Below are 13,685 nucleotides of genomic sequence, written 5' to 3' on the forward strand. Positions count from 1 at the left end.
AACCCCATCGAAGAATATTAAGACCAACGTCTGACAGATTACGAGATTCCAGTTCACCTTTTTCTGTTCCATGTTTCTCTGCAGAGTAATTTCTTTTGAGTGTCCGCCTTGACGATGAACTTCCAGCATTAGTATTTCTACATGACCTTAGTCCAGTTCCAAGGTGAAAGCGTAAATTTTGCTTTAGCGACACTGGCAGCCTTTCATCCATGTACACACAACGTAGATCACTAAAGCGCTGGACTAGCAGACCTATGCATCCATCAGGACTGTCTGATGCCCCTATTCGAATTGTGTGCCTGCTTGCACTTTCTAGACGATACCATCTCTTGCAGACAAGAGCACAAGAATCCCTATCTGACTTCTGTCCATCTAAATGTCTGAACACCTTGATGAGGACCTCGTCCGGAATGATAATGTTTATCAGATCCTGGCCTTTCATTGCCTAGAAAGATAAAAATACAAGATAATCTCCAAAGCCCCCGCTATAATCATGGAACACATAAATGGGCAATTCCTATGCCAGACAATATTCAGTCACTGCTCTGTAAAAATCTCAGTTCACAGCTAGAAATATATATGTATGGCTGAAGCGTACAAAGAAGAAACGCCCATGGCGATACACATTTTCCTGTGTCTTCTTTCAATTTCTCGGCTACTTCATCCCAAAACCCTTTGTGAGTCTTGAAACGTGTTACATCTTTTGCCAAACTCACACCATGTAAACTGCAATTCACACTCACTGATTGGCCTTGCAAAGGGAACGACATGGCATCGAGAGCACCTGATCACGAAGTTGCTTCAGTATTGAGGTATAGCTCTCAAGCTGGATCTTTGTTAAATCATCTGACACCTTCACTGGAAGAACGTAGAAATTAACTTCACCAGGACTTGACCAATTAGTCGGAATCTCAAAAGATTTGCTCTGTGAGTTATTGAATATATGCTGCCCTTGAGGGCTAGCTTCATCTTTATTTGGTTGAGACAGGGTTTCATTCAGCACATCCAAATGATCATTGTATTGGAGCCGTGATGGAAAATACTGAACAAACCCATTCTTCCTGAAAGAAGACAAATTGAAATAAAGTGAAAGCACTTTTCTCAAACACAAAACATTGTACCAAGAAAACTCCTGTTCACGCAACTTTGTGTGAATGAACACTGGATCAGCCAAAAACTCAGTTGAATCATCCTGTAAAGTGTCCCGCTCCTCTCTGTCAGACGCTATATTTGAACTTTGTGAATAGGCACCTATTCCAGTTGAAGGGGAATTCAGAAGAGATGGGTCTGGTATCCCCTGCTTTAGCATATCAACCGTTAGCATGAGTCTCCAGAGACTGATATCATGAAGGCCCTCTGTCACAAGCAACAGCACATGGCAGACTGAAGCAAGGAAAACGCCAAGCTAGAAAGTGCCCTGAATACCCATTAACTCATGAGCCAACTCAGCTGATAACTGCTCTCCACTTAAAACAGAAATCGAAGAAGATCCATCAGGCCTCATCATTTCCGCCAAAACAGATGCACTAAATACAGGCTGAGTGTCAAGGAGAATAAACCGCTCAACAGACATCCTCAGTTCAGTGCCAACACTACAATGCCTTGCCATCGCTCTAATTTCTTCTGACTGCACTGGTACTATTTTGAAAAGCCTGATTGATCGACCAAACCCGCACAACAATCACACGCAGTACCAAGACACCTCCTTGATACTACCTGTACCTGTATGATGACAAGCATACATGCAGGAGCTTGAGAGCATGCCTCGTGTAAAATGCATCCACCCCAGAGCTATTTTGCATGACAGTTGTTATGGATTCGAACAAATCCCCAATTTTGTAGCGCAGCCTAAAACATGTTGCGCTGTGAAACTACAAAAAGGCTTTATGCGCATCAAACTAATGTGAGCGGTTTTGAAATTTTGGCATTAGAATTTTCAGTGATAACAGTGGCTCCACTTGGGATAGTGTGCCCTTGTGGTACACTAAGAACTCGCAGGTCCAGTGCCTTATCCATTTATGACAAACAGAAATTTGCTTGACAAGCATCCCTTTCCAGCTTCTTGGGCCTTCACCTCGGGCTTAAACTTGATGATCACTGTGGGAAAAAGAAATCTACCACTACTGAAAAAAAAATGCTCAGTCACCTTGAGCTTATTTGCACTTTCCTACCTACCTACCCTATCAGCTGCAAGCTCCACTTGTAGCTCAAGCAACATGATATTTCCAATAAAGCCAATCAATTGTCTTCTCTGATATTGGAGGCTCTTGACTGCATTCAACCTCAAAATAACCATGGTAGTGAGATGACCACATCAACTCATAATATACTTGATCTTCATAATACAAATGAAAATGAAAGACCGGAGTGCAAAGCTTGTCCATATATTCACTTATAGGGTCAAAGAATACATAGTTATGTTGATGATCATCATAACATTCTACATCTTTAGACAGCTGATTCTCAACCACACAAGATTCTTTTGATATGCTATCGAACTGCTTTTCTGATGGCTGCCTACAAACAATGTAATTTTCCTCTTTCTTATGATCAGTTATTGCTGTAAGCTGCTGAGAAGTTTGACATAAAAAACCAACCTTTTCCTCTGCCTGAGGGTCGTAAAAGCTATCTTCCAGTACTTCTTCTTGCTGTTTGCAATCTATTTCATACTCATAATGATCTGAAGCCTGACAAATCTGCTGCATCTCTACATCAACATCAAAGGATGAAACATGGTTTTCACAAATAAACCCCTGCTGATCTTCATGCTGCGTTTCATGAGATGTTATACTTTCTTCTCGGTGCTGGAATGCATTGTTATGAAGAGCCTCTAAAATTTCTTCATCCATAAATTCATCATCATCATAACAATCTTCCAAGTACTGAATAAGACTTAAAGAATGTCTACAGCAATCTTTAAGTAGCAATAAGGAAGGATAACGTTCTTTATACATTTCACAGAATTCATCATGAAAACTAGCAAGCGAATATATTGAACCATTTTCCAGACTTTTATACCAAGACCATGCTTTTCCTCCTAAAGTAGTCATAAACACCTTCATGAGACAATCTTCAGGGAAATGAACCTTAAGACTGCGTATATGCATGTGGAATTTAACCAAATGAAGAGCAACATTATCCTTCTTTTCATCTTTGAATATTGGAAGATCATCTAACCAATCAACCTCTGGCATAGGATTTGGAAAACCAGGGATATGAGACCGATTCATAGGTGCATACCTGGCATTCATTCTTGCAATGGAACTCATTTTGAAACTTCATCAAGCTACTGATCTTCTAGCAGTGGAGTCACCTTCCAATTTCCTATTCGAAGTGTGGAGTTGCCAAGGTAGTTTTGCAGCCTCAAAAAGATGTCTGAGCTCCTGCTACCTTCAGAAGTTCAACTTCATGATTTTGGGAAAGAATAATCTTCAGACTCCCGGCAGACGCACCAAAATGTTATCTCAAAATCAGGCCCTGGAAGGCTGCAAACCAGGAAGACTTCAAGTAACTATTTCAAACCAATCTTTAGACTAAGGCTTAGCCTCCCTAGCCTGAGAGGGCTCTCTCAAAGGGTTATTGATTTTGACTAATAATAAGATGGCTAACTCTTGTGGAATAACATTGACAAATATGAAGGTTGGACAAACATTACATAAGTTTCCATTGGGCCTATGGAGTCAATAAAACCTCAGCAAATAATGATACAGCCTTTACATAGAAGTCAGGGCATGTGGCATTTAAATGTTCAAAACACAACTCTTATAAAACCACAGTTCATGAATGTGTACAGGAAATCAGAGCAGCATAAGTGAATTCTGAGTGATTACACATCTATGCAACTGTAAAATAAATCAAGGATAAAGTAAAACCACACATCTTGAACATAGAAACACTTTATGAATCCTGAGAAGAAAAGCAGTTCTATTATATTACTGAACTCTGTCTTTCTACATAAGCCAAAACAGTACTCTGTTTTTATAAAATCTCCAACCCTCATTACATAGATGTTCCAGCTATATATAGAATCCTTATTCTAATTACTTCGAGCTTCCTCCTCCAGCATGAGGGGAGTCGATAACTACTTCTACTGACACCTATCAGCTATTGAACTAACTAATAAATACAACTAAAGTGCTGACTGGAGTTTTTAAAGAGTTCTAAATTAACTATGACTCTAACTCCATTTTCCATGCATACGGCTTCTCCTTGTTCTTTGACACCTGGTCCTCTTTCGATTTGGTTGAGCTGGATATTAAATACTCCATATTGACCTTGAATGCTGAATCTTCTAACTGCTCAGAAGTATTAGGAGATTTTCCTTGTTTCTCGGCTTCAGTTCTTCTCAAAAATGCTCGAATGTACAGAAGCATGTCTTCTAGCTTTTAATAACCCAAAACATGGAACACTGCCACGTTCTTGATGTGCTGTGAGCTTCATCGATGGACATGTGTGCAGGCAAAAGTTCCTTGTATTCACATCATTTGATACCTCTTGAACGGTGATAAAGGGACATCACAGAACTTTAAAAATGGGTTGAAATATTCCACCTTTTTAAATCCTCCACCTGTCTTGTTTTGATTGGCTATTGTCGTTCCCGCTGATATCTTGTATACCCTTTTGGCGTTTCCTTTTCAAAATTTTCACTCAAAATACAAAACTGCCTGTTCTGTGTTAAAATCAACACCTACAGCAGTTTCGTAGCGCGCTACGAAACTGCTGAGTTTTTTTTAAAACAGTTTGCTTCTTTGCTATCTTCTGAATAATTTTTGGCTGAAACCCCTTTATTATGAGACATCGTGCAGCCGTCTCCTCCATTGTTTTTTAAGCAAGTTCCATCATCTTGTTTTGGAGTTCTTTCACCCAGCAAAATGCTTTCATTCCAGTTAACCTCAGGCTTCTTTCTCTTGTTCTGATTTCTCAAATAGGAGCCAGTGGAAAGGAGAGGAGAGTGAGGTGTGGTCAAGGGTTCCAGGGATTTTCTTTTTGTAAACATGGTACCACTAGCATTGGAAGAGCCATGGTTGTCTGATCTGTGTTTCCGAACATTGCCAAACATTTCCTCGAGTATCCCAAAAAGTTCCTCATCATGTTTATTTTGGTGTTGAACACCACTCTGCTTTTTTGCAAGGTATCTTATTTTCATGGTCCTGAACTTGGTACAAAACTTAAGTTTTCGATTTATTGCTGCTAAGGCAAACTCCAGAAGCTAAAATTTCCTTTCATTGATACTGTATTCACAAACTGCCTCTGCCCTCACCAAATCCTACGAGAAGACAATTTTTACTGGTAAATTTTAAAGTATATAAGAACCGTCATTCTCAGATTTTTCTTGCACTAAACGACAGTAGAAATTGCCCTGTAAATTTAAGGCCTTCAAAACGCTACAATGCTGAGCCACTGATGCTAGGCCCGAACTTGTGACTGCAGAGCACCATATTAAACTCAGCTTTTCCAGTCTTTGACAACCCCGTCCAAGAATATTAAGACCAACGTCTGACAGATTACGAGATTCCAGTTCACCTTCTTCTGTTCCATGTTTCTCTGCAGAGTGATTTCTTTTGAGTGTCCGCCTTGACGATGAACTTCCAGCATTAGTATTTCTGCATGACCTTAGTCCAGTTCCAAGGTGAAAGCGTAAATTTTGCTTTAGCGACACTGGCAGCCTTTCATCCATGTACACACAACGTAGATCACTAAAGCGCTGGACTAGCAGGCCTATGCATCCATCAGGACTGTCTGAGGCCCCTATTCGAATTGTGTGCCTGCTTGCACTTTCCAGACGATACCATCTCTTGCAGACAAGAGCACAAGAATCCCTATCTGACTTCTGTCCATCTAAATGTCTGAACACCTTGATGAGGACCTCGTCCGGAATGATAGTGTTTATCAGATCCTGGCCTTTCATTGCCTAGAAAGATAAAAAGACAAGATAATCTCCAAAGCCCCCGCTATAATCATGGAACACAGAAATGGGCAATTCCTATGCCAGACAATATTCAGTCACTGCTCTGCAAAAATCTCAGTTCGCAGCTAGAAATATATATGTATGGCTGAAGCGTACAAAGAAGAAACGCCCATGGCGATACACATTTTCCTGTCTCTTCTTTCAATTTCTCGGCTACTTCATCCCAAAACCCTTTGTGAGTCTTGAAACGTGTTACATCTTTTGCCGAACTCACACCATGTAAACTGCAATTCACGCTCACTGATTGGCCTTGCAAAGGAACGACGTGGCATCGAAAGCACCTGATCACGGAGTTGCTTCAGTATTGAGGTATAGCTCTCAAGCTGGATCTTTGTTAAATCATCTGACACCTTCAATGGAAGAACGTAGAAATTAACTTCACCAGGACTTGACCAATTAGTCGGAATCTCAAAAGATCTGCTCTGTGAGTTATTGAATATATGCTGCCCTTGAGGGCCAGCTTCATCTTTATTTGGTTGAGACGGGGTTTCATTCAGCACATCCAAATGATCATTGTATTGGAGCCGTGATGGAAAATACTGAACAAACCCATTCTTCCTGAAAGAAGATGAATTGAAATAAAGTGAAAGCGCTTTTCTCAAACACAAAACATTGTACCAAGAAAACTCCTGTTCACGCAACTTTGTGTGAATGAACACTGGATCAGCCAAAAACTCAGTTGAATCATCCTGTAAAGTGTCCTGCTCCTCTCTGTCAGACGCTATATTTGAACTTTGTGAATAGGCACCTATTCCAGTTGAAGGGGAATTCAAAAGAGATGGGTCTGGTATCCCCTGCTTTAGCATATCAACCGTTAGCATGAGTCTCCAGAGACTGATATCGTTAAGGCCCTCTGTCACAAGCAACAGCACATGGCAGACTGAAGCGAGGAAAATTCCAAGCTAGAAAGTGCCCTGAATACCCATTAACTCATGAACCAACTCAGCTGATAACTGGTCTCCACTTAAAACAGAGATTGAAGAAGATCCATCATGCCTCATCATTTTCGCCAAAACAGATGCACTAAATACAGGCTGAGTGTCAAGGAGAATAAACCGCTCAACAGACATCCTCAGTTTAGTGCCAACACTACAATGCCTTGCCATCACTCTAATTTCTTCTGACTGCACTGGTACTATTTTGAAAAGCCTGATTGATCGACCAAACCCGCACAACAATCACACGCAGTACCAAGACACCTCCTTGATACTGCCTGTACCTGTATGATGACAAGCATACACGCAGGAGCTTGAGAGCATGCCTCGTGTAAAATGCATCCACCCCAGAGCTATTTTGCATGACAGTTGTTATGGATTCGAACAAATCCCCAATTTTGTAGCGCAGCCTAAAACATGTTGCGCTGCGAAACTACAAAAAGGCTTTATGCGCATCAAACTAATGTGAGCGGTTTTGAAATTTTGGCATTAGAATTTTCAGTGATAACAGTGGGTTTGCTCTCAGTGTATCATATAGGGATGAATCCTTGAAAACTAAGGATCTTTCAACTCAGGTTCTTGGCCTTATCATCACATCCAAAACTTTTTCTTTAGAGAACAACAAGAATATCGGTCCACTCAACAATCCTTCTCACGATAGATTTCTTAGAAGATAGGAATTGAATATATATATGAATGAGTCCATATTATATCTTCTTGGCTGTCAACCATATGAATGCTTACAATGGCTACTTCAGACATAAGGATAGTCTTAAGATCACAGGGAGACTCGGCTCCATGGCATAATTTTCCCAATTTACGTGGTTTCTCCCTGAAGATCTTAATAGAACTGCAACAAAACTCGGGGTCTAAGACAAAGTTTTACCACTTTGTTTCTATATATGTCTCAGAAATTAAAGGCATGTATTGCAATAATTCTTTTGATCCAATTTATGAGATCATGTCAAATAATTGGCAAATTATGCTGTACCAAAACTGATACCTAATGTCAGATGTGTTGAGCATATAGATCATTCGAGATTACGGTGCTAGGACTAACTATGACCTATCATCATAATTCTTTGCTCTTGTAATAAAGTCGTAACATGTGAATATTGATGCCATACATAACATGAATCATATAGTTGTGACATATAACATTGATGGCCTGTAGTTGTGCAAAAAGAATTAACTTTTTCACAGAGATCTCTATAGTGCAAGACACAGACCTGTAGAGGGTGGAGGGCTCCTTCTGAGGTAAATGAGCCATAGACAGATGTGAGTTGTAGTCCATTATCTAATGAATATTGGTCACCCATGCATGCTTGAATCACTCCTTCTGTCTAAACAACTATCTTTGATAAGATGTTTTAGGTGCCTATAAGAAAGATATGGGTGCCATTTCAATACTTCTTCTAATGCTGATTATATCTATGAATATATGCCAATATTGATTTGCCTGCAAATATGATGCCATCTCAATTTTGCATAAGAGCTAATATAGGTATCCAGCCCTCTAGCTAGGGCTTCCTATTTTCACAGTATATTACTTACGGTGGATTGATTTTCCTTTTGAGAGTTCAACTTTCATATGAGAGAATTTACAAAGCAGGTTTATGACTTGTCCAAGAGTCAAGAACTTGAATTCCTTTAGGATGACACTCTTTTACTTTGATTGTGATGCATGCCACTTAGTATTCTCCTTATGATGCTAAGACACCTATAGATTTTTCTCTGTGCAAACTGGGCCCACAAACTTTCAGCAAGCACAAGAAATGTTTCTCAAGTAGATCTAATTCTTCTTCAATATATGAGAACTATTTTTTCTTTCAGGGTGTCATGACTCATAACTTAAGATAGAGAGGCTGCTATAGGCCTTCGCAAAGATATATATATATAGTCCTAAGTATGCTCCCTTGATTAGAGCTTCTCTAATCAGTGAAGTAGAAATTCCAAATTGTCCCTCTATGCACATAGATATTTTTATCTTTCAAAGTCGGCTTCTAGGATACTTGTTAGGACTCGGATATCTTATTTATATATACCCAGAAACTTGTAAATTGAGACCATATAGATAATGCCTTCTAGGTCCGTTCTTCCATCTTCAAGAAGACTCTTTGCGGGTTCAAAAAATACACGGAGATTGAAGATGATCTTCACTTCTTTGTCGTGACTATTAAGACTTGGATTTTAGATCTTGAAGATAACTCCCTTTATAAGGACTATCTCTAGAAACTATGATTTGGTTAAGTACAGAGTGTTTGTTGTGTGTGGAGCATGATTGTTCAAAGGTCTTTGTTTCAACCGGATGTATACCCCAGGAAGTCTTGTACACCCCTCCATGCGGGGGGGTGTGGGGGGGACTTGTCCCCCCCGCGGGGGTCCGGGGGGACCGATCCCCCCCAGCTGGGGGGTCCGGGGGCCAGCGGTCCCCCGGCGGGGGCTCAGGGGCAGCGCCCCCGAAGCTAAAAACAAATGTAAAATTGCCTTGTAAAAGTATAGTAATTTCTAGTCAATTTGGGCCGTTCATTAGGCGGATGATCTGACGGTAGAACTTATGTTTAGTTTAGGGTTTTTTGCCCTAGAAGGCAACCCCTCTCTTTGTATGAGGGTATTGTATTTGAGGCTGTGAAATAGATGTGTATTCTGTGAGCGAGAAACAGAGAGGTGAGACTGTGAGAGAAAACAGAGGATATTACAACGGATTTGCTGTAGGTTGTGTCTCTTCATTTTGCTGGATAATAGAAAGGAAGGACTGGCTGTTCGGGGTGGACGTAGCCCAAACTGGGTGAACCACGTATATCTGTGTCTCTCTTGTTTTGTGCATTTTCTGTGTTTATATTTCTGCAATATTTTATGTGTTCCATTGCTGCGTAATATATAATTTTCTAACAGTGTTAAACTCAACCAGAAGAATCAGTCCTGTCGTTACTAACTCCTTGATTAGGATTTCAGATTTCATGCCTAGCATTTGATTAATGTCTCAAGGAGCTTGGTCCTGGGAATGCTTATGATTTTTGAAGAGATGAAGCCTTGAATGGAGACTTGTCAACAAGCTTCTTGGTGATTGCATTCTTCTCTTTCTTGGGCTGATATTGATTAGTTGGTCACTTGGTAGTAGCAGTTTCCCCTAACATTAGGACGATAGGAGAGCAAAGATCGAGTTTCATTGACTATATGGTTGGAGTTGAGGAATAGAATGCCGAAACAATGGAGCTCTGTGCACTTGGATCATGCAATATAAGATATGCAGAGGTGAACTTTACTTTTACTGGGTAAGGTAGAAGAGGAAAAGGGTTTTCACCTTTCAAAGTATCTACTTTAATGGCTTGTTCTTGCCAGAATGTTGTGTGCAATTGGGCCTCAAACAAACAAAGGACCACTCAAACAACTTCAAGATTTGGTTTGATTTCTAAAAGTCCTGATGTTTCCCACATGTTTATACAGCAAGGAGAGTTGACTCCACACCATGTTGCACAAGTTCTGAAATCATATACAGATCCAAAACAAGCATTGACTTTCTTCACATGGGTAGCTCATAAACCAAAATTCCTACACCACATAGAGGCATACAATTCTATCCTAGAAATTTAGAGGTCAGCCCACATGTTCAATTCAATGAAAGAAATTTTGGATATGATGGAGGAAAAACATTGTAAGCCTAATTCCCTGACTTTTATAACACTTTTTTTGGGTCTTTGGGTTTAGAGGAGTTATCCAGCAAGCTCCTCTAGCCTTGAAAGAGATGAAAGGATCTGGGTTTGCGCTAAATAGAATGTCATACAATGGTTTGATAACACTACTGTTAAAATCTGGATTTCAGAGAGAAGCCATGGATGTATACAAGAATATGATATTAGAAAACTTGTACCCAACATGAACCTATTCTGCAATTATGAGTTCCTGGGGGGAAAATGGAGAAACAAGATAGGTATCAAAAATTTTTATGGAAATGCAAAGGCTGGGCTTGAAGCCCAATTTTCACACCTTCACAATCTACATCAAAGTTGTAGGGAGAGCTGGGAGAGTGGATGAAGCATGTGGTATGTTGAGACAAATGAAGACAGAGGGTTGTGAATTAGATATCATGGCCTTCACTGCATTCATGGATGCTTTTTACAATGCTGGTAGACTAAATGAGGCAAGGGAATTGCTAAGTGAATGAGGAGAAGCAAATGAAGGCCTAATTCTGTCACATACAGTACTCTAATCCACAAGTATGGTGATTTTGGAGACATCAGTGTTGTCCAGGAGCTTTGGAGGAGATGGAGGATAATGAGTGTGTGCCAGATGTGATTACCTTCACTACTCTTATGAATTCCCTTTTCATAGCAGGAAAAGTTGATGAGGCCTTTGGAGCATTGGATAAGATGGTGAAGAAGGGAAACTCTCCCAATTCGATTACTTACAATTATTTGATTATTGGGCTTCTCAAGACTAACAGATTAGAAGAAGCACTGAAACTTTTGCAGGTAATGCATACCAATGAATGCAAACCCACTTCTTTTACCTATAATTTCTTCATGGATTACTATGTTAAGGAGGGCAAGTTCAATGAAGCATATCAAGTCTTTCGGCATATGAAGTGGAAGGGCATTGCTCCTGATTTTGTTTCCTTCAATCTTTGTATTGATTGTCTTGGAAGAGCAGGAAAAGTTAGAGAAGCAAAGGACCATCTTGAAGAGATGAGATAAGTAGGTCTTTCTCCTGATAAGATTACATATAACATGATGATAAGATGCTATTTCAAAGCAGGGAAGGTTGATAAGGACACTGAGCTATTACAAACATTAAATCTTTTGTAGATACCACTGTCTCCATGACGAGCCCAAATTCTTCCTTGATGCAAGGCCAGTGATCTGAAAATGGGGCACTTAGGCTTCTTGTCTAACTTACAAGAACCTCTCCCACTTCCAAAGCTTAAATATTCCCAAGTCTTATTGATTAACCAATGCAGAATTAAAAATGCTTGAAAAATCTAGGTGTATGCTGGTATTTTTTTTAACTGATTATATGCTTTGATTTATGTTGTTGTGCTGTAAGTTGATGTATAAATACATATAAAAATAATTAATGCAGTAGTAAAACAAACACATAAGACAAAAAATTAATTTGGAGTTCACCCAAAACTCTTGGGCTATGTCTCCATGAGCTCTAGTCAACTCGACTAGGCTCTCTGGGATTATGGAAAAGTCCTTTTTACAAGCTCTTGGCTCAACTCCACTGTTTTACACAGAAACAATGGGTTTAGACACCATTTTATCCTTGGCTCTTGAAGCTCTCAGCTTTCTAGCTCTCACTCTGGCTCTTGGCTCTGGTTCTTGGCTCTGGCTCTTGGCTTTGGCTCTAGCTCTGGCTCTTTTTGCTTCTGCCTTGTTGCTTTCTGCACTGCTCTCAATTGAGATCTTTCAAACCTCTGCGCTACCTGTTTATGCTTGATTTAAACAACAACCCAACAACCTTCTGTATCTGAAATTCATGGCTTTTTAAGCCAATTAGCGCTGTCCGTTCGTTTCCTCTTCTCGGGCTCTCTGGCTCCCAGCCTCTGTCTTATCGAATTCCCTTCTAAGCGTTAGCACTCATGGCATAACGTCTTCAGGGAAGGTGGCCACCTGTTCCACAATGGAAGGGACCATTGAGCCTTTGAAATCCCCAAAATTAGCATTCCCAACTTACATAGGAAAATACACTAAACAGAGAAAAAATCCACAGAAACTCTATTTATCGGACTTCAATATCCATAAATCCGCACTATTTTCCTATCGGGTCTGCCTTGAATCGCTATCGCATATCGCAAATGCCCATGTTTCATGGTTTCCCTTTTTATTTTAACAATACACTAAAACATTGAAAAATATCGCAAAACAACTTTTATGGTGGACTTGAAACATTTTTGAAGTGGAATTCATAACCCTGTCGAGTTCAGATATATATCGCAAGTCACATAGGTATCAGTCCCCGCTCCATGGTGTTTCTCCAATGCAATTTTGTGATATCGCATGGACTTGGGGTTCTGTGCATATGGCATGGCCAATGCCAAAAACGATTGCAATCTGTCGATATCGGTGATCGAGATATCGCTCATCACGGGGTCACGCCTTTGCCTTATGCCATTGCCGATTGCGATCTACCGATATTGGTGATCGCGATATCACATCGGCTCGGGTCTCACTTTATGTTATATGCATGTGCCCGCCTTCGACCCGATATGTTAGGGATCAGTGATCAGGGGTGCTTCCCCTTTTCTGCTTAAATCCGCCTTTGACCTCCTCCGATGCGATTTTCTTCATAAAGCCTTTTAGGCCATTTTTAAAGGATTTTGCCTCTTTTTAGAAGGAACAAAGGGCATCTTCTTTGCGCGGTAACTTCTGCATCCTAAGTCCATTTTTTCCCATTCAAATTGCAATAGATTTAGAACGAGACTATCTCTGCAATGGGGATATTTCCAGGAATTTCCTTGGACTTTCATTTTCCTCAGTGAGAAACACTTAGACTTAGGACTCTATCCAAAATACATTTTAGATCATGCCTTCCCACTAAAAGAACTTTTGGTTTCCAAAAGACTAATATACTGATCTAAATAGTACCTGAGAGTAACAACACCCTCTTCTTTCAGCCTCCACTCACTTGCCTTGAATAGTGCCTCTGAACCAAAGTCTCTGACCATTTACCTTCTTAGATGGGTTGGTCTTCCTATGAAGAACTGTCTACCTCCTTGCCTTCCTACAGAACTCCTGCTGAAATGGTTATAGAAGGTATTTTGAGCTTTTTTCCTCAATCAT

At 40.2% G+C, this 13,685-nt stretch overlaps 1 protein-coding gene and 1 pseudogene across 1 annotated transcript; both read right to left on the reverse strand.

The window, feature by feature from the left end:
• Window positions 1–660: 660 nt before the first annotated feature.
• Window positions 661–5,146, reverse strand: LOC149172732 (uncharacterized; annotated as a pseudogene).
• Window positions 5,147–6,095: 949 nt separating this feature from the next.
• On the reverse strand, window positions 6,096–6,804 carry LOC149172733 (uncharacterized). The gene has a single exon (XM_089427800.1). The coding sequence runs from the start codon at window positions 6,787–6,789 to the stop codon at window positions 6,127–6,129; it is 663 nt and encodes a 220-aa protein (XP_089283926.1). The 5' UTR covers window positions 6,790–6,804; the 3' UTR covers window positions 6,096–6,126.
• Window positions 6,805–13,685: the final 6,881 nt, after the last annotated feature.

Source organism: Pinus tabuliformis, chromosome 4_2 (genome assembly GCF_031772625.1).
Source record: "Pinus tabuliformis cultivar Carrire ecotype Pingquan chromosome 4_2, CPIR1, whole genome shotgun sequence".
In the NCBI taxonomy this organism is placed as follows: domain Eukaryota; kingdom Viridiplantae; phylum Streptophyta; class Pinopsida; order Pinales; family Pinaceae; genus Pinus; species Pinus tabuliformis.

What these genes read in the sequence shown, in the direction of transcription:
- LOC149172733 (XM_089427800.1), bottom strand. Translation starts at nt 6,789, where the DNA reads ATGCTAACGGTTGATATGCTAAAGCAGGGGATACCAGACCCATCTCTT.